Source organism: Prinia subflava, chromosome 20, assembly GCF_021018805.1.
Source record: "Prinia subflava isolate CZ2003 ecotype Zambia chromosome 20, Cam_Psub_1.2, whole genome shotgun sequence".
NCBI lineage: Eukaryota > Metazoa > Chordata > Aves > Passeriformes > Cisticolidae > Prinia > Prinia subflava.
This window is the reverse complement of record NC_086266.1, coordinates 1,491,215-1,517,713: the sequence shown is the minus strand read 5'-3', so window position 1 is coordinate 1,517,713 and position 26,499 is coordinate 1,491,215. Positions and strand designations below refer to the sequence as shown.

At 42.1% G+C, this 26,499-nt stretch overlaps 2 protein-coding genes across 3 annotated transcripts in view; one reads left to right on the top strand and one right to left on the bottom strand.

The window, feature by feature from the left end:
• The window catches only part of COL4A5 (collagen type IV alpha 5 chain), a 61,227-nt gene extending 50,759 nt beyond the window's left edge, over window positions 1-10,468 (bottom strand). For both annotated transcript variants that reach the window (XM_063416884.1, XM_063416885.1), the window contains exon 1: window positions 10,175-10,468. In XM_063416884.1, the coding sequence (XP_063272954.1) occupies window positions 10,175-10,264 (90 nt within the window). In that variant the 5' untranslated portion in view covers window positions 10,265-10,468. The remainder of the gene's footprint in view (window positions 1-10,174) is intronic.
• A 77-nt stretch (window positions 10,469-10,545) lies between these two features.
• The window catches only part of COL4A6 (collagen type IV alpha 6 chain), an 88,803-nt gene continuing 72,849 nt past the window's right edge, over window positions 10,546-26,499 (top strand). The window contains exons 1-2 of the mRNA XM_063416882.1: window positions 10,546-10,995; window positions 11,071-11,119. Of these exons, the coding sequence (XP_063272952.1) occupies window positions 10,982-10,995; window positions 11,071-11,119 (63 nt within the window). The 5' untranslated portion in view covers window positions 10,546-10,981. The remainder of the gene's footprint in view (window positions 10,996-11,070; window positions 11,120-26,499) is intronic.

The window sequence follows — 26,499 nt, the reverse complement described above, 5'->3', positions numbered from 1 at the left end:
CTGTGTTTAGATTTGGCAAGTACACCTGGCAAACAGTGCAAGCTGAGGGCACCAAACCAGAACGTAAACTACCAGGTGGCCTTCTCAACCCACTCCATCTCCACATTAATGAACTGGCACATGCCAAACACCACATTCATTTCCTTCTTCAGCAAGCACTGCAGCTGCATGAACCTCCAAATATTCAGCGTATCTAGGGAAACTCCTAAACACAGTAGCTCTGGTTGGCTGTGCAGTTTGGGAAGGGATAAATTCCACACCACCTCTGTAGGCAGTCCACACCTCACTACTGCTCATTTCAGTTCTGAATGCTGAACTCTGAATGCAAGCCATCTTCTACCTTTTATATACAAGTGTAAAAGTGAAATTAACTTTTATAAGTTCACCCCTAAACAAGTACTCAGCAAATTAGAGGAATGGTTAGTTTGCAGCATGGTTCCATCTTTTCCTGCACAGCTACACCTCTCTGCAACTCCCACCATCCCTGAGACACCCACACGGAGCATCTGGCAGTCACTCAGTGGCAGGGTGCAGTAAGCCACTTGACTTTTCAGGAAGTCTCAGTTTTACTTTTATTTTACACATAAGTCTCTAATCACCAGCCTCTTGGGGCTTCCTGATTTCTTCCAGCTGCAAATAAGAAGTGCCATATGGAACTCATTACAGGTTAAGATTTACCAGTCATTTAGGACCTTTCCCATGTGACAGGTGTTGGATGTTGCCACTTTCTATAACCGTGTCCAAATGTACCACAGACCCAGACCAAGCAGTCAGTCAGGCTTCTAAGACTCAGATATGCTTAAAAGCCAAGTATGATACACTCATAACAGTCATTCTGGCACCCTATTTCAACTCCTTTCCCAGCTAAAGAAATAGAATAAAGACACCAACTCCCCAGAAAATGTCCTGTTCCTCACCCTTATCCATATAACATGCAATAGGAGAAGCTCCAGTTCCAGAGTCCTTTTAATAGAGGTCAGACATTTGTCACTGACAACTTCACTTTCAAGTGTCAGGAGCATGAAGCAGACCACACAAGAACAGAAACCCACTTCTTCCTTGGAGAAAAGAGAGGCAAAATAGAAGAGCATTTCAGATGAATCCAACCCAATTCTGGTCTATTCTGGAACTACTGAGAGCACTAAATTAATACCAAAGATTAAGCAAGTATACATGCTAAAAAGAATAGAGGCTGTGCAGGGTGATATTGCACTGAGATGTTATCTGAAGCAGCCCACACCCTCTTAACTGCCAGAACAAGACCTAACTCACTTTAAGGCTTGGTGGGTGTCTGGGGAATTTTTTTTTGTGGTGGAGGTGATTATCAGCTTCATTCTCCTTCAGTTCTTGGACCAAATACCATAGCTCCAAGGTTCTTCTAGTTTGAGCTGTTTTATCATTTGTTTATGCCCGTGGCAGCAGCACACTCTGTGTGTGCACTTTAACACCTAAAGAGAGCACTACAGGCAGCACTTTGTATTGCTCAGTGCTAACGAGGAGCTCCTCTCCAGCCTCAGGTAATCAAAGCTGAAAAGGTAAGTGGCACTGAAGAGGGTCAGATTAAACAAGGAAGCAACGGAGACCAAACAATTCTCACTCTTAAAAGAACGGAACATGAGGCTCTGATGAGATGGGAGGCCCTTTTATCCACATGGGTTCAGAAATCCCCAGGGATGAGAGAAGCTGAATATTTAGTGAGAGGTCTCGGATGCTGTTCAGGAACTCACATGTTGAACTTCAGCAGATAGGGAGTACCCTCAGTGTTGGCCTCTAAGGTTCATTTAATTAAGCCCTGGTTATTTACTATTCCTTAGAGCACCTGCCACTTGTGTGCAAAATGCACCTTCCTGTGTGCTGCATCACCTGAGAGAGTAACTTGTAGTGAGTGGAGAATCACAACAGTCACTTCCCAGACTATCTCACAGGGAACAAAAAAAGCAAAAGAGGGCCTGAATGTATTTTATTGCCTTTAATACGTTGTAAGACAGCCCCAGGCTAGTGTTAATAGAACATTCTATCTAGCATATGCAGATCTTGGAATTCAATACTCAACTTTGATTAGAAGAAAAAGATTCCACTCCCTTACACCAGCAAAATTATGTCTAGAGGCTATAAACTACATTATCCTGAGAATCATTACATTTGGGTTGCACTGATCATCACTAAACAGAAAACAAGTCTGGGGAATTAAGTCCCACTTCTCAGACTTGCTACATTAAAAAATCTGAACCCATGCAAGGAAGCAGCTGAAAGGGCCCTAGATTAGATCTTTAAAAAGAACATTAAAAGCCAACAAAATTTTTAAAGCATTAACATTGTATCAATTACAGGACCGGCAAAAGACATCTGATCAGGGCTGGAGAAAGGGGGTGCACAGGGACAGGAAAGACACTTTATATTTATTTTTGTTTAGAAGGGAAACATAAGGAGAGGGAGGGAGGAAATATTCGGCAGCAGCACTGAGGTTCTCCTTACTGTCACATTTGTAAATTTACATTATTGCTTTTGTCAGCAATTCATTTTATTCCCAGACACACTCTGGAGGTTCCCCAGTAGCAAGTTGACAATATTTAACCTAGGGTATCTCCTAGCAGGGATTCTCTGGCCAGGTCCAAGGATGTCAGTGAGCAGTCTCCATACAACATCACACTAAAATACTGTCAAATTAAAAAAGAGGGGGTAGGCAAGGAGAGAGCACAATTAATTACAGTGAGGAGATCCATTCATAAGAAATAGCCCTCAAGTATTATTAAAACTTGGGATGCAGTTCAGTCTGAAGGTTGGCAGGAGTAGGAAACAGCCCCTGGCGTTTGTACTCATTCCAAAACAAAGTCACTTTCTCTAAGGGAAAGTATTCCCTCAGGCACCCCGTTTTAGGGAACGTACCAACTTCCTCGAGTGCTATTTGGAGCCGAATATATGCCAAGAAAATAACCTGCTTTGAGTTTGTGATATATGCTCTCTAACCAGCAGTAATCAGTAAATTCACTGCAAATACTGAATTAGGAGCTTTCCCACCAAGTTTTAACATCATTCCCACAGCAAGCAAGGTTTGGAACAGAAGACACTGTTTCAATGTCCTTTTTGACTGCAACTATTTGAACAACAAACAGAAATAGCAAGTACTACTATTTCCATTACTATTTTACAACAGACTGTGCTCTTCCTCCACAATTACTCCTGCAGCACATCAGCAATCTAAGGCTCTTTAAAGAGGCCTGTTCCATTATTCTGATTTTTGGCTATAGTATGCCAGTGTCCTGAAAATACACATTTCCAGAGCATGACTAGACCTGTCAACATGCATTTTCTCATTCAAGCATAAAGAAGTTTTCTAGGTTCACTTAGGATACAAATAGTCATACATTGGACAGAGATGTTTTAACACTTTGTTACTACCACTGCTTTAAGAGTTTGAAAGATGCTGGAACAGAAAAGTGCTGATACAGGAGTGTCATCCATTCTATTGCCAAGAAGTTTCCAATTCCTATTGTCTGAATGACAGCCAGAAATTACCTTTCAGAAACAATGGCTTCTGATGTCTTTCTGTGTGACAGGTTGGTTTTAAGTTGACTCAAAAAAACCCACTGCCTCATAAAAAGGATTAGTTTTAAAAGATTTAAAAACTGAGTTCTTAAGCTCCTTCACCCAAACATTGTTTTCAGTGGCATTTCTTGTCAGGACATCACAATTTCTGGGAGCTGGAGGCTTGTCTAGCCTTGCCTGCACGTCACGTTAGTTTTCATTGCTTTAAGTAAAGCAATTTAATTGTGGGTTTTCATAATTGCTACTTTAATTCAAGTTGTAGAGAGAACACAGCTCATGGTTCAGGGTGGTCATTTTCTTCCTTTCTATCAGGTTCCTGGGGGATTTAAGTGCATAAAGAGAAAGGTTTGCTTTTGAAGAATTGATGCTGTATTTAACAGACACAGACTATACTAGATAGAAATATATTTATGACTGGTGAAATAAAGACTTTCCTAAGGAAGACAAGCCTTCATTGCTAAGATGGTGAATTACAAAAATCAACTCTTAACAGTGGAATTAATGTTTGCCTAAGCTTGACAGCTTTATGTAGTTAATAACTAATGCTTGTTATATTTTCACACAGAATACAGGAGTTGGAGTGGATAGGAACCAGAACAGAAATAAAACTATTCTGAATATACTGTAGACTTTTGACATTTGCAGAGTACTGGAGAAATACAGGCAAGTCCAGTATGTATAATCACTCTTTATTTCTCTAACTACTTTTAAGTAGTCCTGGATTCCAAGTCACAGGTTTTACATCACACTGCTTATACTATAATACAAATTAAGTTACAACTTCATACAAATTAAGACTCATCAGTCATATCTTTCTAAATTGAAGACAGAAAACTTCTACTATAAGCAAAACATGAAGAAGTTAATGGGAAAAAATGACTGCCAGCCTACAGCACTGCAGGCAAGCAAAAAAAAACCCACAGCACCCATTGGTAAGTGATTATTCAAACATCAAGCTAATGACCTCAAATAGCATTCTAAACTCATCAATATTACAAGGGCTCAGTACAATTTCTCTCAGTACTGTTGTAGGTTACTTCACTTCAGCACTATAGTTGCCAGATAAAGCCAAAATTTTACACTTTGCATAATGAAATTCTATACTTTTGTCCAGCCCAGTAACCATATAAAAAGACAGTCAAACTGAAAAATAAGCTAGAAAGGAACATCTGCATAGTTCTATTTTCTATACAAAGGCATTAAGATATTGTAACTTCTGCCACTTGTAGCAGAAGTTCCTATACCAAGCTGAGTTGAAGAGTTTCTAAAAGCATCTAAATTCTCTAGGAAGCAGTGCAGCATAAATATCTTTCTGTAAATTAATGGTGTGGTTTAAAATTAAGATTCACCTTGCTAACAGCTGAAGCCAGTCCTAGAATAAAAAACTTTCCAACATGTTTAAAGCATTTCAGCAGAAAACCCTGACAGATACAGACACTGTAACTGTCTGTACACAGACTTACTAACCTGTGTTCAGGCAGGGAAGGGAATAAGCCTTGGTTTATCTTTAGGAAAGAAGGGAAAAAGCAGAATTTCAGAAGAGCTTCAGCAGCAAAACTTATCTAGCATGCACTGGAGTCATGTTAGACTAGAGTGGGACAGTTCTGCAGGTCTAGCTATACCTCAATAAAAGGAATCATTCTGTAGATAATAAACTAGAACCAAAAGTCAAACAGCAAAGTGTGTCACACACAGATGCCTTTTACAGTGCTAGGAGACAGAAGAGATTGAAATTCAACTCTTAACATTTTAATTCTCTGTAGAGATTAGGTAAAAGAAACAAAATACACGAGAGACTAAACTACTTTCCTTGTCCTCCAAAGGGAGGGGACAAAAAAATCCAACAACAGAGCTGCAATAATCAAGAACCTTCAAGTGAGCTGAAATCCATAGCTTTAAATCCATAGCTCCTTTCTTTCCATCTCCTAACACACTTCTCAAGTAAAAAAATCCCAAACCAAACCCCCCAAACATTGTCATTATTGCCACTATAATTTCTCTTCTGTTCCAAAATACACATACAAACACACATTTCATAAGACACCTCTACAAAAGTGGAATACTAAATTAAAATTCTGAATGCTATGTGCTGAAAACTTAAGACATGATTCCTTGACAAGTTGAAACTAAATTTAAAAAAAAATATCTGATACCTTCCACTTCACAATTTAACCTAATGAATTATGATTAACTTTTGATTACTGGATATGAAAATTGTCTTAACAGAAAGTACACCTAGGAGCACAACTGTACTTCCATGTAATTTTAGATTTTTATGATAATTCAGGTGGGAAGGAGCCTTGGGGTTATTCAGCCCAGTCTCCTACTCAAAACATGGAGAAAGAGGCAGGGTTTCATAGGAATCACACAATATCTGTCTTTTTGAAGCAGACTAAAGATATGTCTGCTAATACCTTAGTTTCAGCATCATGCCTTGTGGAAGAAGGGAGAGTAAAGGATTAACAGGCTTAAGCTACAATGTAAAACTTGTAATACAGCTTTGCAATTATCTAATTGCCCTTCATTCCTCTCTCTTAAAATGAACATCACATCCCACAGTCTTTGCTTCTTGCAGCTCCTCCTAACAAGTTGTCCAAGAAAGACTTAAGCCCTGCAAGGAAGACTCAGTCAATTGCAAAGCAATTTTTTTCAAATAAGCAATAGATTTCTTTTTATAAATAGGACCCTTTCCTCTACATCTCAGCTACATTTATTCTGATGAGAATTTCACATTACATTGAAGTTTTTTCTCCCCACACTCAGCAATTACATATCCAGGATGCTCAGCACATTTCCTTTTTTTCAGACACTGCACTGTACCAATGATGTTTAATAAGGTTTAATTGCATTGCAAACGTTTCACAGGAGGGTAGAGAACGCTGCTTAGTGGTTCATAAAACTGCATCAGCACTCTATCTTTTAAATAAGTTTTATTTCAGGTACTCCTGAGAATAGATGGTTTACAGCACTAAAAAGTCTGCAGTCAACACCAGATTGCCCAACAGTGAATTGAGCAGGAACCTCAAAGCACCCCAGTGGTTTTTAATGTTACTGAGTCCACTCAGCATTACCAAGCAGAGCAGCAAGAAGTGCCTTAATTCAAAGCAATTTTTTCTGGTATTGTCACCACTGGCAGAGGCTGCTTTCCATTCAGGTACCTGTGCAATATCACTCCTAGAACACACACCTGAGTATTGCCTGGGTGTCTGGTTCCGGGGTGAACTGGAGAGTCTGCACAATTGGAAAATGGAGCTTTTTAATCTCAGTGAATGAAAGGTAAAAATGCACAAGGCATCTTCATTGCATGTGCAAAACACATTCCTCCCTGTGCTTTGCCCCAGACTAGAAATATGCACATTAGATTTGCTGTGATGCCCTTCATGATTTCAGTAGTTTTGTAATATAGAAAAGTTTGCACATGTTCTAGTAAACCCAACAGCAGCTAATTGCATTACAGTAAGCATCATTACTTATTCACAGTAGAAAAAAGAATCACTACATAAATTAACATTTGCTGTTAAATAAATTAACTAACTTCGTCCTAGGAAAATTTCCCTTTCTACTTCAAGAAAGGTAACTACTAATTGCTTCCAGTGCATAGATTATTCATTCATGACCAGGAAAATGAAAGCCTAGGAAGTTCCACTGTATATCACTATTTCCATCATGTGGAAAAACTGAAAAAAAAAATTAATCATGATTTTGTAAAAGATTCTGTTATGGTCTAAATTGCTCTTACATTCTGCTTCATTCAGGATTCCTTGGATTTGTTAGCATTTTATAGTACGTGCTACAACACAACTTGAGATATAACTTTTACTATATATCTTCAACTAAAAGCCATGAAAGATCAAAATCAAAACCCATGACAAATGACAAGTTGCAAGCAGGAGGCGTTGAGCCTTGATGTTACAAAACCAAATCTTGTGCATGACTAATCAAGACACATCTACAGAATTTCAGGATGAAATACCTTCTGAATCCTACAAGCCAGCATCCACTTCTTTCTGCTTTTACAGACCTAGCTTTTGTAACTAGGAAGAGCCACTGCCAGTTATGAAAGGGAAAATAATTACAGCCACCATCACTACCATGATAAAATAGTTAGGACAAACAAGAGAACCCCAGATGACCATCAAATTAACCATATTAGTCATGTACATTGTAATTACTGATATGGTACCATGTATTTATATATATGGTAACCTCTTAAAGGGAAAAAAGGAACCTCAACTAAACTTAGAGAACTTCCACAAATAATACATTACTTCCTTAAACAGAAATTATATCCATCTTGCCCGCCTGCCTTACCATATTTGAACAACTGTCTCCAACTCTATACTTTTAGTCAAACTAGAATTATAATGGAAGGCAAAGAAAAAAGACATTGCAAACACTACTCAATTTTTACTAACCTTTGGGCTGACAGGCTATCTACACTTTAAAAATCTAGGCCCTAGCTATGAAGGAAATTTTTCCAATATAAGCCAATTATCAGTCACTAACTTCTAGTGAGTTCATAGCACAACTAGAAGAAGATGTACTAGAAGAATCTAGTACATCTATGTTCTTTAATTAAACAGATTTCCCAGTCACAGCTTGCAGTCACTTTTCTATAACACAGTGCAACTATAAACCTGCCAGGAGAGGAAAAAAATTCTGCTTATAAAAGATTGGCTTATATACATGAGTATAGATTTATACTAAAATTGATTTCTCTGTGATGGGCACACTGGCAGATGATTCTCAGCTATATTCTGCCACTTGGTCATTGATCACATAGAAATATACACTATTACAACAACCTGGAGCAAAGAAGATATGGGTTTTTTTTTTTTAATTGGAAATGTGAATTATGATGTTGAATAACAATTTCAGGTATTATTTGAATAAGGGCACCAGAATGACTTGAAGTCATTTGACCAAATTTGCCCTTTTGGGGGGACGATTCTGACACGGGGTCCCAAAACAAAATTCACAGAAGAGACTGTGTGTATCAAACATACTGCTACGTTTAGTCAATCCTTTCTGACAAAGGGTAGAATAAATTGCTGATCCCCATTAATAAGGCTCAACATTTAGTGTTATCACAGGAAATTCAAAAACACCAGAACACCAAAGTATCGAGAAACCATTAGAAAAAAACACATTAGAAAAGACCAATGGGATTTATGCAGTTTGGAACAGAGACATCTCTCTCTTTCCCCCACCTCCTCATAGCCCTTGGGTCTTCAGTTAATCTTATCTCACTGCAAATCCTAAAAGAGAGGCTGCAGCACAAGGTTAAGAACCAGAAATTCTACCACTGCTTTTGCTCCTTTCTTCATTTCCCCCAAGGTAGGGGACAGGGGCAGCACAGACCCCTTCCCACACCCCACAGATTCTCACACAGAACTCTGCTTGGAGGATCTCCTGAGGAAAGAGAAGGGCCACGTTTATGCCGGGGCTCCCACCTGGGCACGGCCAGGAGGGCTGCAAGAGGAAGGAAGTAGATTATAGCTGGTCTTTGCTTTTTCAGAGGGCAGATGAAAGGTCTACGAAGTTTCGCTGTGAAGGAATGCACTTCAAAGGAGAGTTCAAGACAAATAAGATTTTGTCAGCACTAACTACAGAATTGAAGGGGGAGAGCAGCAGAATTACACTCTGCACCTATTACCAGAATATATTATGACTTTTCAACTAGAAAGGAGTCCTAAACAACAGAAATCTGGATTTTTTTTTTTCCTTTCCAAGTAAACTTAAAAAAAGATTTTAAAACCTACAGGGATTGTAAAATCTGAAATTAATGTACCTTAAAGTGAGAGCCTTTTTAGATCATTTCACCACTTGTTAACAGCTAGAGGTCTTAGTCAAACAGCCTGAAACCTGAAGCAATCACTTCTCCCAGCTGCAAGGCCCTGCCACTCCAGGGAAGACGGAGAGCATCCCTTTCCCAAAGACAGAGACCCAAACTCTCCTCTAGGCCGCCTACCGTGCTCTCTCCACCACACTGCACACATCTACCACCTCTGCCAGCACTTCCACTGGACTTTTAAGAAAGCAGAAATACAACCCCCGAGAAAACCAAGTCCCAGTGCGAGGCACAGTCCGACAAACCATGCCCACATGGCTCCATGTGCCTGCCACATCCAGGTGTTACTCACGGCTGCAGGTGATGGCTCAGCGGCAAGAGCTCAGACACCTCTTCACGGAGTTCTTTGGGGAGGGGGGAAAGGCAGGGGGGGAATCTTTCCTCCTTTGTCCTGGAGGAACAGCGGGTTCAGAGCCCACACTAAGCTCACCCGGGCTTCCCCCGCCTCGCACTCCCTCCCTCCCCGGGGCCGCCGGCGAACCCAGACGTGAGGGCGGCCGGCGGGGAGCGGGTCCGGCCCGACGGGGCAGAACCGCGGGGCTCGACCCATGAGGAGCGGCCCGGGAGCCCCGGCACCAGCGAGACCCTCCCGCGGCCCAGCCTCGCCGCCGACCCCCGCCCGCCCACAGGGCCGCCGGGCTCCTGTCAGGGGGATTCTCCCTTCAGCCACCCCGACCCCAGAGGGGCTCCAAAGCTCCCCGCGAGGCTCCACACCGCGGCCGCGCCCGGCAGCGACCGCGGCACCCGGAGAGAACAAGGAGGGCGCCCCGCACTCACCGCCGCCGCCGCCTCCTGCGGCCCCCAGCACCCCAGCAGCAGCACCAGGCAGCCGGCGGCCAGGCTGCAGCTCCGGCGCCGCGGCTCCATCGTGCCCGCCTCAGGAGCTCCGGGGCCGGCCCTGCGGCGCGGGCATAGCCCGGCGGGGCAGCGCGGCTCCCTCAGGCGGCTCGCCCCGGCCGCCCCGACGCCACCGCCCGCCCCTCTGCCGCACTCGCCCGCTTCTCCCGGCTCAAGTCCTCCCGGGACTACAGTATTCCTCCGCTCCGGGGGCGGGCGGTGTGGGGCACGCTGCTGCTACCGCCCCTTCCCGAGGAGACCGCAACCCTCCCACCCTGCCCTCAGGCGCCGCGGTTTTGTCGGCTCCAAGAGCGGGCGCCGCCTCTCCCCGCCCCGCACCTCACCGGGCGGGCGGCGGGACCCCGGACTATTTTCTGCAGCGGAAGTCTCTGGAGTGGGTGGGTGCAAGGGCACTTGTTGCCAGTGCCGGGTCGCCCCTCAGGAGGGGCGGGCGGCGGGCGCGGGGCTCGCCCGGCTCAGTCTCGGCCCATCCGGCCCCGCTCAGGTGCGACGCCTCGGCGGGGACTGTGCAAACTTCCAGCCCGGGCACGCCGTGAGCGCCTGGAGGGGCTGAGGGAAGCAGCAGGGACCGACGCGGAGCGGGCAGCGCCGGCCGCTATCGCGGGGCTCGGCGCCCTCAGCGCCCCGTCGTGCCGGGGGAAGGAGCCCGTGAAGGGGTCGCAGCGTGCCCTGCCCGCCCCGAGTGACGGCGGGCCCTCCTCTTCCTCCGGCGGCGGTGCCGGGGCCATGGGGCGCACAGGGTGAGTGTACCCGGTACCGCCCCTGCCCGCGGTGCCCCCCGCCCCGCCGTCACCGTGTCCCTTTGCCTCCCGCAGGGCGCTGCTGCTGCTGCTCCTCTGGCTGGGCGCGGAGCTGGCGAGTGCGGTAAGTGCGCGCAGGTCCCGGCCGCAGCGGTGCTCGCTGCAGGTGAAGGTGCCCGATCAAACCTATCGGGGTTTGGGCATCCTTCGGCCAGAAATGAGATGCATCCTCGTCCCCCCTTTAAGAGATGCGCGGATTTATTTATTACTTTTTTTAAATTGCCGTACACCTCTACTCCGGAGTTCCTTTGTGCCTTTCGTCTGTTCTAACTTCTTTAACTAACTTCTGTAAAGTACGCTGGGTGGAAGATCATCTGTGTGCTATGTAACAGCTTTTAGTGTCTGATCGGCCTCTCTCTTTGCAACTCACTGCCTTTATCTCTTTTTTAGCATCCTCTCAAACCTTGCTTTAAAGGCCCTCTAGGTCCTTGATCACAAGGGATGCAATCCAGAACACGTCATAACAAAGTAAAAGAGATGTGAGAAATTAAAGGATTAAGCTTATAAGTGTTGTATCAAGGTTCGTGACTATGGATTAGTAAATGTGTTTTAAATTCTGAGTTGGTGTGCAGAAACAATGACTTTATGATCTGACAACTTTATGATATAAACATGGATTTTCTCTGGCTGTTCCTAATTAATGTTTAAACAGAGTAGTAGAGGACTGCGGATTTTTTAAATATTCATAAATTTCTTCTTCTTTGGTGTTGCAATAGATTTTCTGCAACTGGAATCTGCACTTAACCCACTTAACTAGCGAATAAATCTGTAGCCTAAATTAAGTGTCTAACTGATGTACAGTCAGCAGTTCAAAAACACCTCTTGTTATATTGTAATGTAAATTAAGATTGGACAATAATGTTCGTGGTGTGGATTTTATAGTGCAAATACAACATTGAATTAATGGTAATGTAATATGTTTTAAGCATGTTTGTTTTGATTGAACTTCAGACAGATTTCTAACAAAACCAGTTGAAACATGAGTTCTTGACTTGTTAGCCAATGCTTTTCTTCTGCTTTTGCTACTCTTTTGATTAGAATTTTAAGGATCTATAACCCTTCTGCAACTGAGAAGAAATTTTTTGAAAAGTCTTTAATAGCAGAGAGATTTATACTTTTTATAAACGGGAAAGGCTTGAATATGTTTTGCATTTTTCATAATCAATTGCACTAGTAGAATTTCATCATCCTGATCAGGTGGTAGCTACAAGCTCTAATCTTCTCAAAGATTAAAAGATTAGAGAGTTTTATTCAACAAAACCAAGAACTGTTCTACTAAGGGTTCTCACTGCAGTGGAATCTAGGTAGAAATGACTTTTATAAAGCAGTACTTCAGAGGCAAATATTGAGACAAATGTGCCACATTTTCCAATCATTTATATCAATTTATGTGATATGGGAGTGAAATTATTGCTGATGGATGCAGATGTAGCTAACAGCAGATTTTCAGTTGTTTGCTCCAATTTTGCTGCATACCTGGAAAACATCTCTTAAGCAGTCAGATTTCTGTTAGCTCTTCAACATCTTTCACTGCCTATAAAGGGACTGTTGTCAATTAAGTTGATTGCAGTAATTAAAATTAATATCTACATGATATTTCTAAGCCTTCCTGAGAGTTTTCTTCCAGGCTGGAAAATCTCCAGAAGCTATGCCTCATTCATGGTTTCAGTCTTTTATCATCTTTAATTTTCATTAATAAGGAGCATCAGTGCAAGGTGCTGTGCAAACACAGAACAATGTAGTGCTGTCTTTAAGATGTTCATTGCACTAAGACAAGGGACAAAGGTTTGTCCAAAGGTAGGGGAGATAACACAAAATATTGGAGTAGTGCAAGAGAGGCAGGGATTTGCCTTGGCTGATCCCTGTCCTCCCCTGAGGCTTTTGCAGGCTACAGTGCCAAGTAGAGTTTTTAGGAGAGGGACTTTTAAGAAATAATTGCTGATTTGCTGAATATTTTCTGTGTGCTGAAGACAGTTGAGCGAGTGGCACTTTATCTGGCACTCAGATACAGTGTCAGGTTACAGCAGCTATGAAGTGAATTAATGTATTCTGAAGAGTTTGGTGATATCATTATCCATTTAAGGCTGTGGTGTGAGAGGCACTGTGTGACCTGAAGAAGCATTTTAATTACTTTTTTTGGACAACCATTGGCACCAGCCACTGTGTTCCCTTGACTTGAGAACTGCTATTGTTATGGTGGTGTCCCTAAAGGAGGCAGAGCTGGGACTTCTCCCCCTTTGTCCATCTCTGCTAGAGAATCTTCCCCTCATGAGTACGGTTTGGTAATGCCTGTATCTCACCTTAAATGTTATAATGATGACTCAGAACTAAAAATAATTTTTAAAGCTTTCATTGATAGATTGTTTCCAAGCTCTCTGAAAATCAAGTCACAGGTCTGAAGAAACACAAAGAGGAAACAAAGATACCAAGTCAAGGGAATTGTTCCATGGGTCTGCTTCTTTGGCTTCTTTGCTTCAATTTTTAACAGTTCTTGCTGGTCAGAGGTGACTTTGCTGTCCTTCTGATGCTGCTTATACCCAAATGGATACAAAGCTGTATCAGCCCTCTGGTCTGTGCTTCCCTTCTTGTTGTTTCTGCAGAATTTTGATTAGCTTTGGTTGTGTCAACCTCTTGGGGCCACTAAACCAGCACCATCCAGTTGGCATAGTCTCTGCTCACTGAGGGAATCAACTCTGTGAACCAAACTGGTCTGATTTGCTTCAGTCCACTGAGATGTCAAGAGCTACTGTATTCTGAATTTCCTTGTTCACTCACTGCTCCATATTCTCCTCTTTGGCTGGAACCTACCGTACTTCATCCAGCCTCCAGCCCTTGCCTCAACGTGCTCCTCTGCCTCTCTGTGTCTGCTTTGTGCTTTAACAGCCAGGGAGCTGCCAGAATCACTGCTAATCCTGCAGTGCTTTCTCTGATGCCTCCTCCCAGCAGCAGTGAGGACGTGTCGGTGCCTGTACCCAGGAATCTCTGTTGCACAAATCTCTTTGAGAGCTCTGCACCTCGTGTTCCTTGCTTTCCCTGTTCCTTGCTTTCCCCCTGAGTGGAGAAACAAACGATTCCATGCTTGGCACAAGGGTTTGGCAGGACCCCAGTGGGATGCATAACACAGGTCAAATCTGATTGTTGTTAGGTGTTGTAGCTGGACTGATTGGGAACCAGCTAGAAAAGGCAATACAAAGGTTCTGTAAGATATGAAACGTATATTTAATTATCTTCATTTTTGTGTATTCATCATTTTCCTATTCCCATTGAAGGAGGAAGGTTAGAAACAAGGCAGGGTTAACAACATTAACTGTTTCCTTAGCATATTTTATTTGCTGGTAGATAGATCCAAACCTGCAGTTTTCTAGAGATTAGGATAAAGCATTTGTACACAGTAAGCCGAAAGCCAACTGCATAAATTCATTTCTAGCACTGTATGAAGGGGTTGGTTTTGACCTGAAAATCAGAGGAGAGGAAAATGAAAGTGCAGTTGAGCAAGAAATGGACTTATGAATGCTCCTGTGCTTCTTCAAATCTCCACAAATTAAGTGTCACCTCTGGTGAATTTGTGAGCTGGCAAGTTGTTTTTTTAGAAATGCATATATAAATGCAGATCATTACTGTAACAAAGTTCAATAGATTAAGTGACACACTGAATAATGGCTTGACTTTCCCAAAGAGGATTAGGAGCATTTTAAAGTTGTAATAGTTCTCCTCATATAAAACTTTTGCTGTGAAGTATTTTGCAGATAACACTTGCTCTGTAAAATATATATATATAATTTTTTTTAAAGCAACTTGAAATTATTGCTACTACTGTAGTGGAAACACATCAAAACAATAGGAGGGTGAGTCACTGTATTGTACTTGGATGATTAAAGCTATCCACAAAGGGTGTAACTCAACTGGAAGAACATAGCCTGCAGGAGCAAAAAGCAAGCTTGGAAAATTAAGAATTTATAGTAGTCTTCAGACTTTTCCTTAAAAGGAGCCTGTAGGCTTTCAGCTTCAGCCTTCCCTGTGAAGTTTCAGATATTACCAAAGTGTGTGTGAGGGGCTGAAAAGCTGGAACATTCTCTGGTGTGTCTGTAAATGCCCTCTCCATGAAGTGTGGAGTGTGGGTTTGTCTGGCAGGTCCTGCACTGCACAGTGTACACAGCATTTTGCATAGGAAATGCTGAGCCTTTATTACCAGAAATTATATCAGTGTGCTGAGCCTTGGGCTCGTGGCATGACTGAGGTGATTTCTAGTAAGCCCTGGGTGCTGAAGGAAGGGGCTTTGTTTCTGGGGTACTTTTGAAATGCTTTTTGCCCTGCTAGGGAAATAGGTGTGACACAAACATATTGCTTGCTATTTAGCAAAAGTTTTCTATCTGTTTTCATCAGAAACACAGTTTTTTAACAGCTGTCTCTTCTTGTAAATTTTGTGATAATTTTTATAAAGGAAGAGTAGTCCATTTTTAACCTAATAAAGTAGGTTAAAAAACAGCCTGTGAAATCTCTTTCTACATATGGTGCTTGGCTTTTTGCTGTGACTTGAAAAGGTGTAAGAAAAATGTAGACAAAATATGATGATGAAAAGAAGAAGCTTTCAAACAACTCCTGTAATAAATGTATTCTTGTCACCAAAGTAAATGTCAGTCCTTAGCCTACTTTTACCACAGATACAGAAAAGTTCTTTGAATACCACAGAGGTTTTAAAGTTAAATGAGTTGGTGACCATAAACAGAATAGTTAATGGTCTCTTCAATGCAGTGATTATATGGTTTGCTCTGTGGTACTTTTAACAACCTTAATCTCTGTGAATGCATAATCTTGTTAGGATTAAACCAAAATCTGCCTAGATAATTAGAGTGAGCTCCAAACTGTGGTTTGACCTGTATCTCTCAGTGGAGCATTTCCATGTGAATGGTTGGCCCTGGGGTTGTGCAGTGCTGGGAGCCTTCAGCAGAGCCTGGGGAGCTGAGGGGCTCCCACACCTCAGGTGGTCTGTGGAGAATCACCCGGGAGGGTTTGCCAAGAGCGCCCTGCACGGACAGGGGCTGCCTCAGAGCATCTTTGAATGTGGCAGAGCAGTTTTCCACTGGAGGCCAAATGTGTTTGCAGAGTTGTGGGATAGGCTGGATCCTGAACCGAACATGCCTGTTGAAGTTAGAGCAATATTTGAGCTGCTTCCACCCTTCTCTAGGGTTCATTTATTCCATTCATTTCACACTGTTTCCTTATGTAATAGCAAGAAACAAGCTGCAGGTTTTGCTTTAAAGTACACAATCAGTGATTGCGGTGCTGTGTTGTCTTTCACCCCTGAGCGATTTTCAGATGTCCTTGCACGGGGCCAGGCTGAGCTCTGGTTTTACTGTCCTGGGTGTGTGAAGAAAGCTTTGCCTCAAGTCATGCATCGGGTTTTGTTTCTTTGAACTGTTGCACCGTGTGCTCTGTGTGCCCTAAGGCTCCTCTCTAAATAAAGGGACTTGTAGGATCTACCTTTGGAGATCTTGAAAGCCTGAACCTCTAAGCAATAAGGCACAAAACTGTAAAAAGTAATTATGGCACTTAAACGCTCTCCATTCAATTGCACTTTCTTCTATGGGCAAGGTGAGACTCTGAAGTTTCCGAAGAGTCTTCTTGATTTTTATCTTTCAGGTTTGTGCTATCCAGCCAGGTTCTGCACATCTTTCAGAGTGGAGGGGCAACGATTGAAATCCAGCTAGTGAATCTTAACTACAGTCTGTCAGTGCTAGAGTAGAATTAATTAATATTTATATTGGATACATAAATATTAATTATAGTGCTACTATAAATTTTCAGCTCCATTCAAGGATACTTTATGAATCACAAACCAAAGTGTTTACCAAATATTTTGGATAGAAGCAAATAAAGGCTATGAAAAGGCAACCTTAAGGGTTTTTTTTTGGTTGTTCAGTTGAAGTTTTTATTTTTTACTAAGTTACTGTCCACAGTTTGAATTATTGTTTTTATTATTCTCTGCACAGAAGAATGTCAGCCCAGGCATCTTTGTGCATTGGCTACAGATTTTATTTGAATTATATTATAACATTGAACTCACCTGAGATAATTTTTCCTGAAATACTTCTATGTTTTCTGTATATAATAATAAGTATTCTTTGTGAACAATGAGGCAAATTACTTCCAGCATCTATTTCATCAAGATGTGTTCTTATGATTTCCATTAAAGAAATTCCAGTGGGGAAGTTCCTTCCCTCCTCTTCATTCCAGTATTATGAACTCATTCAGAGGAGGGCAGAGGGGTACCAGGTTTCAGACCTGAATTCCTTTGCCAGAGGAATGTGCAGTGAGACACAGGTACAGACTAGCTCCACGACATACTTGTTTAGAGGGGCCTTTCTGCAACCCAGCAGCTCGCAGAGCTCAGATTTACAGCACTTCCTTATCTGCATGGTTTTGTTTTAAAAAGTGAAAAGCGGGATTAGTCTCTGTGAAGAATCCCGTGAGTTTTCTTTAATTTTCAAAGGGTGGCTACTTTTCTAGATAGGCAGTGGGAGTGTTTTGTAAGACCCCTAGAAGCTGTGGATGTGACTGTGAGAAAATTAAAGATTATTGAAAAGCACTTACTCTGCTGTCAGGTTACTCTGCCCACTGTGTTCAATTGAGGTCACTGAGAATTCAGTCTGCACGTTACATCGTGTGTCACTGGGAGCCTCACTTTCTTTTGGAATTTCATTTGGTGTCTGGCATGAGCAATCCTGATTTTCCTTAGGTATCAAATGTCAGTGGCATTTTAAAGCTGATTATTTAGCTGTTACCTCACACTGTGTCAAAGCAGCACTAGTATCAACTTGTATCTCCAAAAAGTGGCACAGAAGCGCTGAACTGCTTCCATTAAGTTCATCATAAAACCACCATGGGAAAGGAATTCAAATTCTCTTTGGAACCAGATTATCTCTGTAAGGTGAAACCACCACAATTCATTCAATTACTTGACAGAGTTGTGAAATTTACTGTGCTTGCTCAGTTTATAACCACTGCAGCCTCTGCTCCTGATAAGCCTGAAATCTCTAATTCCTGTCTGGTGATATCAAAAAACTGTAGCAGGATGTTGACTTCTATCAGATATTTTATGGTTAGGGCAGGAATTTTGTAGATAATATTTTGTAGATAAAACGTGAGGACTTGATTGTAGCATAAAGAATCCTAGATTCTATTATCAATATAGCTTAATGAATGGCTTTGTGTAACTTTCTGAAATGCTCCATACTATGTTTGTAGCTATCTGTATAATAACCATACTGCTCCCAGTGGTTCGTATGCCTGTTTATCAAAAATTGCATGTATTTTTCCTTTCTTTCATGGTGCTGGAGGGAGCTGCTCTCAGAGGTGAAGGTTGCCTCAAGGCAGATAACTTTTGGTAGTACTGAAGCAGCTTTAGTGTGGAGTTGAATGAGTTTGTGTTTTCCTCAAGCTCCTAGGGTGGTGCCAGTATTTTTCATTCTTGATTTTCGTAACTAATCTTCTAGCTCTTTTAATATGTATGAATAGGGAATTATGATAATAATATACAAAATATGTATTTTGTAAAAACTCATCTGAATGCAGGTTTGAATTTCAATTTCACTGAAGATTTTACCTAAATCTTGTTCTTTTCTTTACATATATTCCACTCAGGTGCCATGAGGCTGGCTAGAAATGAGTATTACTTAAAAAATTAGACTGTATCGAACAAGTAGCATCTGTGAAAAGAAACAGAACTAAGTTAGTGTTACTTTATTTTGTTCAAATTATAAAGGCATAATGTAAATAAAAGCAGGAAGTAATACAGTTTTTTGCACAGGGATACAGGTGATGCCACATTTTTTCCTTGAAGTATTACAAGAGGGTTGGGTTTAAAAGCACCAAGGATTTAGTGTCTTAACTCTACTAGCTTTGGAAAGCTGTTGTTTTAACAGTAACACATTCTATCTTTTTAAAAAATTATAAAATAAAATGTCACTTTCTATCCCTAAAGCTTATTTGAGGAGAAAACAAAATTGTCTTGAATGCATCAGGGTTTCTCCCACAGCCTTTAGGTCAGGTGCTTGCCTGTAGGGACCTGTCATGTAACATCTGGATGTTTGGCTTAAGCACTGCTGAGGAAATCAGAAAAGGAAATTAGGAGATGGTTTTCCCGATACTGGATTATCTCTGACCTGTCAACTGTGTGGTTTCCTACATCTCTGTAGGAAGTAATTGGCACCTGGACCTGTCTGAGATAGGCTCTGACAAGCTGGATGGAGATCTGTGTGGAAAGGTCTGAGCTGGACAGCAGGAAAAAAAAATATAAATCATACACTGTGTCCTGCAGGATCTGCTGTTCGGTTAGATCGTGTTTGGTGCACTCTGGACACAGCTAAGTGTTCAGAACAAAGTTCAGGTTTTAAAAGACAGCAATTGATTGAACCTTTTCTAAACAATGTTTTTAATTGCTGTGTCTCTGGATGAGCTGGAGTGGGAGGAGAGGAGCTGTTAAATGGAGTGAGAAACTGCAGCAGAGAAGGCTGCCAGGTGCCAGGAATCCTGTTTGCTCTTGCCATTTCCCAGGAGGAGGCTGTGCCTGCCGGGGTGCCCTGTCTGCAGGGAGATGGAGGGCAGCTGGTGCTGGCTGTCCCCAGTGAGTCCCTGGTGCTGGCTGTCCCCAGTGAGTCCCTGGTGCTGGCTGTCCCCAGCAGTCTCTGGTGCTGGCTGTCCCCAGCAGTCTCTGGTGCTGGCTGTCCCCAGTGAGCCTGTGGTGCTGGCTGTCCCCAGCAGTCTCTGGTGCTGGCTGTCCCCAGCAGCCTCTGGTGCTGGCTGTCCCCAGCAGTCTCTGGTGCTGGCTGTCCCCAGCCAGTCTCTGGTGCTGGCTGTCCCCAGCCAGTCTCTGGTGCTGGCTGTCCCCAGCCAGTCTCTGGTGCTGGCTGTCCCCAGTGAGCCTGTGGTGCTGGCTGTCCCCAGCAGTCTCTGGCGCTGGCTGTCCCCAGCCAGTCTCTGGTGCTGGCTGTCCCCAGCCAGTCTCTGGTGCTGGCTGTCCCCAGTGAGTCTCTGGCGCTGGCTGTCCCCAGCAGTCTCTGGTGCTGGCTGTCCCCAGCAGTCTCTGGTGCTGGCTGTCCCCAGCAGCCTCTGGTGCTGGCTGTCCCCAGCAGTCTCTGGCGCTGGCTGTCCCCAGCAGCCACTGGTGCTGGCTGTCCCCAGTGAGTCCCTGGTGCTGGCTGTCCCCAGTGAGTCCCTGGTGCTGGCTGTCCCCAGTGAGTCCCTGGTGCTGGCTGTCCCCAGCTCTGCTGTGGCCCCTCGGCCAGCTCAGTGTCTGCTTTGGTGCCAGCTTCACCAGCACAAGACGTTTTCTTCAGTCTGAGGCAGGGAATATTTCTGTAGCTGGGTTAAATACCAATAAGCTGGACAACTTATATCTTAAGATAACTTATCTAACTAAGTAAACTGGGTAACATCTTAATTCATCCTTTATTTCCCATTTGCGCCACTCTGCAAGCCTATGTGCTTTAAAAGTAATCAAGTAAAGTATGTCCTTTCTTTCAGTTACTGTTTCCATACTGTTTTTTATCAAAGGTCTTAGGTGAAATTAATTTAGTGAAAGAACTAATTTGAAACCTTTCTCATGTCATACATTGATGAAACTTGATACTAATTAATTTAGTCTTGTTTGCAGAGTACCTGTGGTATATAAGCTGCCATTGTTAGGACACCTTGGCAAAATCCAAAATGAAATATTTTCTTCTGAGCTCACTGCTCGTAGATAAAGGAACACTCATGTAACCTTTTGTTTGGTTTTCTATAGAATTTAATTTACAAACTTTGCTGGAAAATAACCTTTTGCCCTTATTAATGTATTCCGTGCCACAAAGGAGCCTGCGGGGTGTCAGGGCGTACAATGTCCAGCCTGCTCTGCAGGGTGAAGTTGCTGTTTGTCTCTCATGAGGGGGAGGTGAGGAGTTTAATGTTTGCATCAGTTCACAGCTGAATTTTTAGCTCTGATACTATTTCTCCCACGGCAAGTGTAGGCCTTGTGCCTGTCACAGCGGGTTTGTCTGTGTGATGAATGTGGGAGTATAGATAGCTGTGAATTGTTTTTCTTGTGGTTAGAGGAAGGAAATCTAGCACTTATCAGAAGTCCAGAGCATGCAGTCTTATTCAGATTTTACTTTTCAAAAATACTCTTCAGATAGTACTTATATCAACTTTGTTTAAAATCCGTGAATTTAAAGTATATCTCCATGTGCACATGGAATACTTTTTTCTCTGAAACTCACAACTTGGTGAAGCTGTGAACTTTCTCACATGTTTATCTAGGTTTGCAATTCTCCCACCTGTGAACTCAGGTCACCACATCTGACCCTAGTGTGCTCTCATACATGAAAAATCAGAGTTGAAATACAATCCCTACTTCAAAAGGTTTGCAACCTGCCAGATACGTGTGAAACCTAAAAAAATCCTGGGAAAATATTGCTCAGCAAGGGGCAGTCTCATCACACCAACTGTAGAATGGTGCTGCTGCTGTTTAAGAAACTGTGTACACACAGCTTTATCTGATACTCATTCTGGTTAAGCATGACAGCTTCTCTGTCTCTAAAACCTAGAGAATACCTGAGCTAAATGTTGTTCATGGGTGTAGAAGTGGAGTTTCAGGACTGATTTTAATTTAAAATCACTTACTGTGGTAGGAAGGTGTTGGTAATCATCTGGCTGTGGAAAGTCTTGGAAACAATTGCAATTGTCCAAAACTGTTCTTTCTCACTCTTGTGGCAGGTTGGTGAGCTCAGAGCACAGCTGGGCTTCATGCTTTGTAAATAGGGACCATAAAAAAGGAACCTTTCTGCAACAGGATTTTATTGTTAAGCTGATTGTTGATGTGATAGCTCAGATCATAAATCTTTTGAGTCAATGGTCAGCAATCCAAAAGGATCATTCTTTTCTCTTCCTTGCAACAGAAACATTAGTCTTCTAGAAAACATCAAATTATTTCATTTATTGAGGGAAAATCTGCCCCAGCCAGAAAAGACATCTCGTTTTTCACTTTGAGAACATTGCACACTCCTCTTAAAGTACAGAAATTAATCAGGGTTGTAATCCTTGGGTCAGACTAACATTAGAGTGTCCAAAGCTATTATACTTGATTCAAATAAAAATCCGTGTGGGTGTATGTTTATATACAGCTATTGCTTAGTTTTGACCTCCTGGGAATCTCAAAGAACAGTAACAGCAGGTGGAAAGAGTTTCCAGGGTAAATTTGACATCATATCCAGATTAGTTATTCAGTACCTCTCACTGACACTTTTTATCTCTGGAAGAAGGTTAAAGGAGAAGGGGATATTTAGCCAATCTGGTTTTGGAGCTAATTCATCCATTTAACCCTGGCATGACTTGGAGAATAACTTTAATAACTGAGTCCTTTTATGACAAAGGAGGGTGGTAAGAGGGGTAACTTTGTGACTGACTGACATAAGGAATGTCAGTGCTCACCTCTGACACAAAGGTTGTTTTCCATTTCCATTTCCATTTACAGTGTGCACACTGTAAATTGGCATGTGGGTGTACCTGAGGGATCTGCAGAGGGATGGGGCACAGCACAGCTGGGCACCTGTTCTTTCCTTGCAATGATACTCCAGCTACTCTGAGGGATTTAATTTAAATTAAATTAATTTAAAACTATTTCTGTATTGTGTGCAGGGTGTGCAGCCTGCCCACATCCCAGCACTCTGGAGAATGGGGCTTCAGGGTAGTTACACTGGGAACAAATTAATATAATATAGCCCTTATCAGACAGCAGATAAAACAGGTGAAACAAGTGTTTTGTCACTGTGGAGTGCAATGTGTTCCTGCAGTATTAGTGGTTTGTTTTGCAGCGTATCAATAAACACTGCACAGCACCTTTGGGTGGCTAGAAGAATATATGATTTTCTCTGAAACAGCAAGGAATTTTTTAGGAAGGCTGAATAACCTTATTTGTCTTGGAATATGACCAGGATTCAATGTCTAATAGCTCCAATATCTCTCAGCTTCCTAATGGTCACCAGATGCTGGGACCTCTGGTTTTTATCTCATCTGAAAGAAAGTCTAAGTCATCAGAGGCCTTGATAGCTCAGGATGGTCTGAGATAGAAATGCTTCCTGCTAATTCCCAGCCCTGCCTGGTCTATCACTTCTGTTTCTGGTGAAGCTTCTTATGACAACACAGTAGTGCTGAGATTGGGATTTTTGAGATGGGGTTAGGTGCAAAAGGTTGCAAGTTTCCTGTGAGACACACACATTCCTTCATATCGAGGCAAGGGTTATGGTCACTATTGTCATAACAAAGTCAAAATAAATCTAAACACGTTTCTCTGAGATATTTTAACAATATTGGATCTCTCTCTCAAGAATAACTGAATGGTCGGTCTTTAACATAAGGATTTGTGATCAGTCATGAATTCAGAAGTAGTTTTTGGGCCAGAATTAATTAAAAATCAGCTTGCTGCTTATAATTTCAAGGAGGGATTTCATTACTAGCGAGCCTTTAACCCATTTTTTCCCTTTTTTTTTCTTTTTGAACCATTAAGAAAGCTTCAGTCCTAGTGAAGGTGTCATGCTCTTGTGTCACAATATTGAACAATAGTTTGTGAAATTCTTCTCCCGACTTGTAATCAGCGAAGGATATCAATTCTTTAATTATTACTGAATGCACATATTTCCCTCACCTCTTAGGTTCAATAGTGATTATATTACATTACATGCTAGCAAGAGGATAAAACCAATGCTGTTTGTGAATGGGAAAATATATAGTATTTCTTTAATACAGTAATTTGACAGAAGGATAATCATACAGAACTGTTTTTGCTCTCTGTATTTCTTTAGCTGTCTAGATACATGTCATAATCATGCACGTTTCAGACACATGAAATAATTTTATTGTGTTATATTTGTTAATGTTGTGTTGGTTATGATCAACTACCATTGTTTATATAAAGAAAACAGATATTTTCTTCTGAACTTCCTTTCTTTTATATTGTATGGCCAGAAATTTAAGCCTTGCAGCCCCTGAAATTTTGGACACAAGCTAGTGTTCAAAATGAGAGTGAACAGCAACCATAGCTCCCTCACTGAGCCTCCAAACAGCTGCTTCATGTTTTAAGCCACCACAATTATTTATAAATACAGAAACTCAGCACATATCTTCCAGGTGAATAAGAAGGAACTTTCTTTTTGACCACTATTTTGGAGGGCCAGCTTAAATTCCATATGCTGTGCATCTCAGTTAATGGAGCTTGGAGAGTTGCCAAAAGCAGTTTGTTGTCTCTCTCCTCTTTAGTGGTGAGTGGGACTAGGAAAAAAAAGCTCCTGATATTGTGTGTCAGTGATGATTCTGTGAAGAGCCATCCTACCTGCTGCAGGACAGGACACTGAGCTGCAGCTCCTGCACACTGTGAGGGCAGTGAAGGGTTCATGTGAACTCACACCAGAAGCACAGAGGCACCTTTTAGTCCTGCCTTCCTCTTTTGACAAACCCTAGGAAAAGTTTTCTGATCCTGCATCTCTAACTACTGGGCATCTTCTGTTAATTTTTTTAAGAAGTATTGAAAGTTCAGCAATAGTTGCAAACTACAGCAGCAAATTTCTAGCAGTCCTACTCATAGGGGAAAAGAGGGAGCAGCAGAGTCTTGTCTCTTAGGGAGATGCATCTGCTTATCTAGAGGAAGAATGATAAAAGATGAACTTGACTGAAGATCTGAAGGTCAAAAGGAAGTCTGTGTCCTGGGGAATCAGTGAAAACTGTGCAGCACTTTTGGCAGCAGTAAGGTGGGTGGACGTGGGAGTTAGGCTAGCTAGAGAGGTGCAATAGGTGTTTATGGGAATGGAAAAGCTATTTTATTTATTTTTACTGCAAGTGCCAATACAGTATTTCAGCAGGAGCTTTAATCCTTAAAGCCTTGCAAATGAGTTTCATATAACTCAGCATTTGTGGAAGAGCTGTGAGCAGATTGAATGATTTTTTTTTTTTCTTTCCTGTCTCTTTTCCCTCCCTCCAGCTAAATTCCAGCCTACATCTGCCCTTACACTGAAAGCTTAAAACCTTTTTCCTTCTGTGTGACCTTTGCCCTCCCTTTTAAGCAAGTGCAGGAGCAGGGGTCAGAAGTCTTGTCCGTCTCCTCCCAGCAGCAAGAGTTCTTCCTGAACAAGGGAGAAATCCAATGAGAAAATCAGAATTCACATTCAGGCCAGCCCAGCATATGTTAAAGCCTTGACACTTGGATGTTATCAAAATATTATTGCCAATATGGAGCTTTTTTTTAGTCCTGTTCAATTTTTCTTCTTAAAATTTAGGTGGGTACTTCTGCTCTTATTTTTGGAATCAAAGTAAAAGCAGAGGGTGATTTGAACACTTCCATTTTCAATAGGTCAGTTAAGAAGACAGTTCTGTTGCTGTCAAAGTAGAATTATTCACACAGCTCTTACATGTCTAATCTGACATGAAAATCCTTAGACCATGTAGGTTACCTTTGCACTCCTAGGAACCTGACAAGATCAAGACCTAAGTGTTTCTTTTTCCAAACTAGGTGCAATTTATTTTTCCTTTTTAGTATGAATTATTTCTTTCCTTTTCATTCTGACCTTTAAAGAGGGATGTGAAAAAAGGAAACTGCAGCTTTTGAAAAATACCTCTGAATACAAAATGATTGATGCTGATAATTTTATATTCAATTAGATCTTACAAATGCAGTTCAACGTATGTGGGCCATAGGTTGGTGGTCAGTGTTGTACAGAATGACTGAAGAAATGTACCTCCTCTAGTCTGGCTTAAGCCACATGAGAAATGAGTACGTTTTAACATTTTAGACATTAGGTATGTGGAAAATCGAACATTTTTGTGTTCTGGCTCTTGCTTTTTTGTGTCTGTACCATCCTAGCAGTTTCCCCTGAGCCTGGGAGCAGGGAGGGGAGGCTCACAGTGCCCGGGCTGTGGATGCTCCCTCTCAGTCTATTTTGGTGTTTTGCTGAGCTGTACTAATGCCAGCCTCATGCATTCACTACGTTATTTAGATCTGTTAAGAGATAAATTTGTCTCTGCTCGTAGTTACTAAATTTAAAGGGGCTTATGTATAGCAGCTCTGGGGAGTTGTTCAGATAAATAATACTGAGAGATTGTTTGGCCTTGTGTAGATTGAAGTGACCCATTACATCATGGGGACGTGTTTTGTAATGAGTGGAACTGTGGTCCTGTACAAAAAAAGGTGACCATTCTTAATTGCTCTGTGCTGGCCAATGTCAGTACTGCAGTGTACCATGCCAAGATATGTGAGGATACACTAAATAATTTTCTATATTCTATTCTGAATATATGGATGTCAAACAACTCAAAACAAGCATGAGGCTGAATTAGGAAAATGGGCCACATGTGTTCTTGGTTGTGTTGACTTCAGAATCCCTGCTTGGCATCAGCTGTGAACTTGGATCCAAGATTTCATGC